We start from the raw sequence: 3,874 nt of genomic DNA on the forward strand, positions 1-3,874 counted from the left end.
ACATTAACTCATTCTTTTCAGAGAGTATAAAATTAAATAAATCTTGTTTTTGTTATAGGGTAGGGTGGGCCGGGTGTTTATATCTTCGAATGAAATAACTCATATAATAATGATCGAACTTCGCTTCTCGAAGTTCAGTTGATCATCTATTATATTTCGTTATTTCATTCGAAGATATACTTATAACTATGTAGATGTTTAGAGATAGGTGTGCTAGTTTAAAATTACAAAACATATCAAACGTTTTCGTTAATGTTTATTTAATTTTATACAAAACAAATGAAAAAGAAAAAATAATAATTATCTACAATTAGTTTTATCAGATAATCAATTAATTTAACAAATATATTGATTATTTTACAATTTTTATTATATTAATTATTTGTAACTATTTGACACACTGATTCAGCAAATAGCCTGCCTGTTCTAGATACAGTATCTGAAATTGGGCGGTTATAAAATTTTGCAAAGGTTTTGGAAGATTCTGACCAGCCAGCAGTTCTTCTTATTACGTCAATACAGACGCCAGCAGAGGCCGCCGCCGACGTGGACGCGTGTCGCGTGCTGTGCGCGCTAAACACGCCAACGTCGACCCCGCCCTCTGCCAATGTCTGCTTAATCCATCTGCTAATAGTCTGAGAGGATGCTTTTCTATAAGGCTTTTTATATGTAATAAGAAGAGTTTTTGTATTGGGTGGTCTTAAATCTTTCGTGATATACATATAATCTTCTAAAGCCATAGCAGGACATATATTAGGGTTTTCTTTAAAGAAAGGTAAGTACAAATGGGGCTGTTCTTTACCAGCTGAAGACGTCTTTATCAGATCGGTTATTAATATTTTAATTCCGTCGGAAGATTTTATGATATCTTCAATCTTTATCAGAGACAAGGTTTGTACCCTATGAGCAGTGCATAATGCTAAGAGAACAGTCACCTTTTTAGTTAATCGTTCTAAGCTCAGGGTTTTATTAGGAACCCACTGAGAAATGTAATCTAGTACTACTTGGGGATTCCAAGTAGTAATATACTTAGGGCGACAGGGTTTTTGCTTAAAAATGCCTTTTAACAGCCTTTTAATCCTCTCATCGGAGCCTACATGGTTACCTAAGAATAACGATAGTGCAGAACGATGGGTATTGATAGTGCCGTATGAACTACCATTATAAAATTGATTCGTAAGAAATGTTATTACTGATTCTATTGAAGTATCTAGTACATTAAGACTTTGTTCCAGACAGAACTGCCACCAAAGTTTAAGAGAAACGTTATACTGTCTTAAAGTGTTTGCTGATATTGAGGAAATCATCAGATCGAGAGCTACGCTTGGAACGTTGCGGTGCTTAAAGGCGTACCGGAGAGCTTCACAGCTGCCAGGGTAAGGGTCTGGTGCAACGGGTGAAGAGATCTGAAACGGGATTTGAGAAGATGTGGATTAGGTTCAAAAAATATGATTTCTGAAGTCATCATTGTTTTAAGTAGTGGAAACCACGGTTGTCCAGGCCAATGAGGGAAGACTAGTATGCCTGAGGCTTTATCATTGATTATTTTGTTTAAGCACTTTAGTATCAAAGCAAACGGAGGGAAAGCGTAGAAGAAATATTTAGACCAATTAATTGTAAATGCGTCTACAGTTACTGCGTCTGGGTCTTTTTTCCACGATATATACCGTTGACATTTAGCATTGACTCGAGAGGCAAACAAGTCAATATCTGGTGTGCCTAGCGTTTCCTTTATATTATTAAATGCCCATGTTGAAAGTTCCCACTCTATATCAATATTAAGTTTTCTAGATTCTTGGTCAGCTTCGATGTTATCTTGAGAATTTATATATGAAGCAAATAACCAGATATTGCGCTTCTCACACCACTGCCAAATAGACCTAGCTAGATCATTCAAGTGTGGGAATTGAATTCCACCCATTCGATTAATGTAGCATATTGCTGTTGTGTTGTCTACACGTAACAGAATAGAGCCGTTTGAAAGATTCTTAGCAAAGCACTTAAGTCCCATGAATACAGCTAATAGCTCTAGGTAATTAATATGTAAGGAAAGTTCACTGTCTTTCCATCCCCCATTTACCCGATTTCCATTACAGAAAGCTCCCCAACCCGTCTTCGACGCATCTGAGAATATTTCTAACATAAATTGATCTTGTGGTCTTAGAGAGTTATTAGACGAAGTTATGTTATTATTCCACCATCGTAGATCAGGTAAAATATCCTTAGAAAGCTTAATTTTTGTACTGTAATCATCATTCTGTTGTAAGGCTAAGAATTTTGCTCTTTCGAGACTTCGTGTGTATAGCCAACCGTATTTTATAGCTGGGCATGCTGCTACAAGTACACCAATTAGTTGTGAAAATTCTCGAATTGTACATTTTGGTAACGTTAAATAAATATTTATCAACTTAGAGATCTTATTTCTCTTGTCTACGGGCAAGCCTAGTGACATTTCAACGGTATTAAACGTGAATCCTAAGAACCTGCAGTTTTGTTGGGGCAATAACATACTTTTTTCCCAGTTAACGACAAAACCTAAGCGCTCTAATAAATTTAATGTTTCTGTGACATTTCTGACACATTCACTGAACGTATCACCGATGCATAAAATGTCATCAAGGTATATAACAGATCTATAACCCTTGGACCTCAGATGATTCATAACTTCTTTCATTATTTTTGTAAAAATACGTGGAGCAACAGATAGACCATATGGTAAGACATTAAAATGATAGATTTTACCATCAAAAGCAAAACATAAGTACTTGCGGCAACTTTTGGCGATGGGGACTAAAAAGTATGCTTCCTTAAGATCAATAGTAGCCATAAAAGCATTTACTGATAGAAGTTTAGTCACTGTCCTATGGTCTTCCATTTTAAAATGATTATTAATAATAAATTTATTGAGTGATTTTAAATTGAGGATAAATCTTTTATCGCCATTGGGTTTTGGGGCTAGGAAAGAGCTAGAAATAAAAATATCGTCGTTTTGTTTAGACAACGAGATAGCACCTAAGTCTAATAGTTTTTTGATTGCAAGGGACATGTAAGTTTTTTCGTTAGTACTTAATATATTTTGGGGAATTTTCCTTTGTTTTACAGTGTTATTAAATTGTATAGAGTACCCCTCGCGAACCCATTTAAGAACTAATGGATTCGTGGTAATATTTTTCCAATTATTATAGAAATATTTTAATCTACCCGCATGTACCTGCAATGTTGTTAAGTTGGACGTGGGGTTGTCTTCGTTAACTTCGACTGGTTCATCGGGGGACCTCTGCGGTAGCTGCCTCCCGCAGTGTTGGGTTTCCTTGCCCCCCCCGCTCGTCCCCCCCTGTTTGATGGGTAGCGAGGAGGGCCCGACCAGTTTCCCTGGGGTCTAGTGCGACTCGTAGATGGCTGAGGTACAAACGATGAAAGAGGTTTAGGGGTAGGGACAGTCCTTTTAATTTGTAGACCTTGCTTTTCTATGACTTTGGAAGCTTTGATTTGTTCTGAAAGCTTACTACCGAATAGCATTTCATCTCTGCTTACCCCTTGTACCATTGTCTTAAACGATTTATCAAGGCCAGTAGTTATAAATTTTTTTCTAGCTACAGTCTCTACGTGATGGAGGTCGCATAAAATGCGGCAACTATCACTAAGAACCTTAATTACCTCCAATTTATTGTTATCACCGTTAAGTAGCAGGACAAGGGCCCTGTTAATGGCTGTGACACCAAGACCTAACTGTTGTTGAATTGATTCAACACGCTTATCTCTAGCTCGAGATGGTTCTGAGATGGCAGCTGAGATCTCTGGATTGAGAGTAGGTGGTTGTAATAGTGGACAATTTTCGGGAATCAGATATTTCTTTAAAAGAGTATCTTTACTT

At 37.0% G+C, this 3,874-nt stretch overlaps 1 protein-coding gene across 1 annotated transcript; it reads right to left on the reverse strand.

Moving 5' to 3' along the window:
- Positions 1-374: 374 nt before the first annotated feature.
- Positions 375-2,875, reverse strand: LOC123658056. The gene is made up of 2 exons (XM_045593539.1): positions 1,637-2,875; positions 375-1,406 (listed from the first exon to the last, which is right to left on the reverse strand). The coding sequence occupies exons 1-2, from the start codon at positions 2,873-2,875 to the stop codon at positions 375-377; spliced, it is 2,271 nt and encodes a 756-aa protein (XP_045449495.1).
- Positions 2,876-3,874: the final 999 nt, after the last annotated feature.

This window comes from Melitaea cinxia, chromosome 11 (genome assembly GCF_905220565.1).
Source record: "Melitaea cinxia chromosome 11, ilMelCinx1.1, whole genome shotgun sequence".
In the NCBI taxonomy this organism is placed as follows: Eukaryota; Metazoa; Arthropoda; class Insecta; order Lepidoptera; family Nymphalidae; genus Melitaea; species Melitaea cinxia.

Bases quoted from the DNA above. Each gene is read 5' to 3' on its own strand.
- LOC123658056 (XM_045593539.1), bottom strand. From the start codon at position 2,875: ATGGAAGACCATAGGACAGTGACTAAACTTCTATCAGTAAATGCTTTT. The intron at 1,407-1,636 runs GTAACTGTAGAC...ATCCCGTTTCAG, and splicing joins GGAAAAAAGACCCAGACGCA to ATCTCTTCACCCGTTGCACC.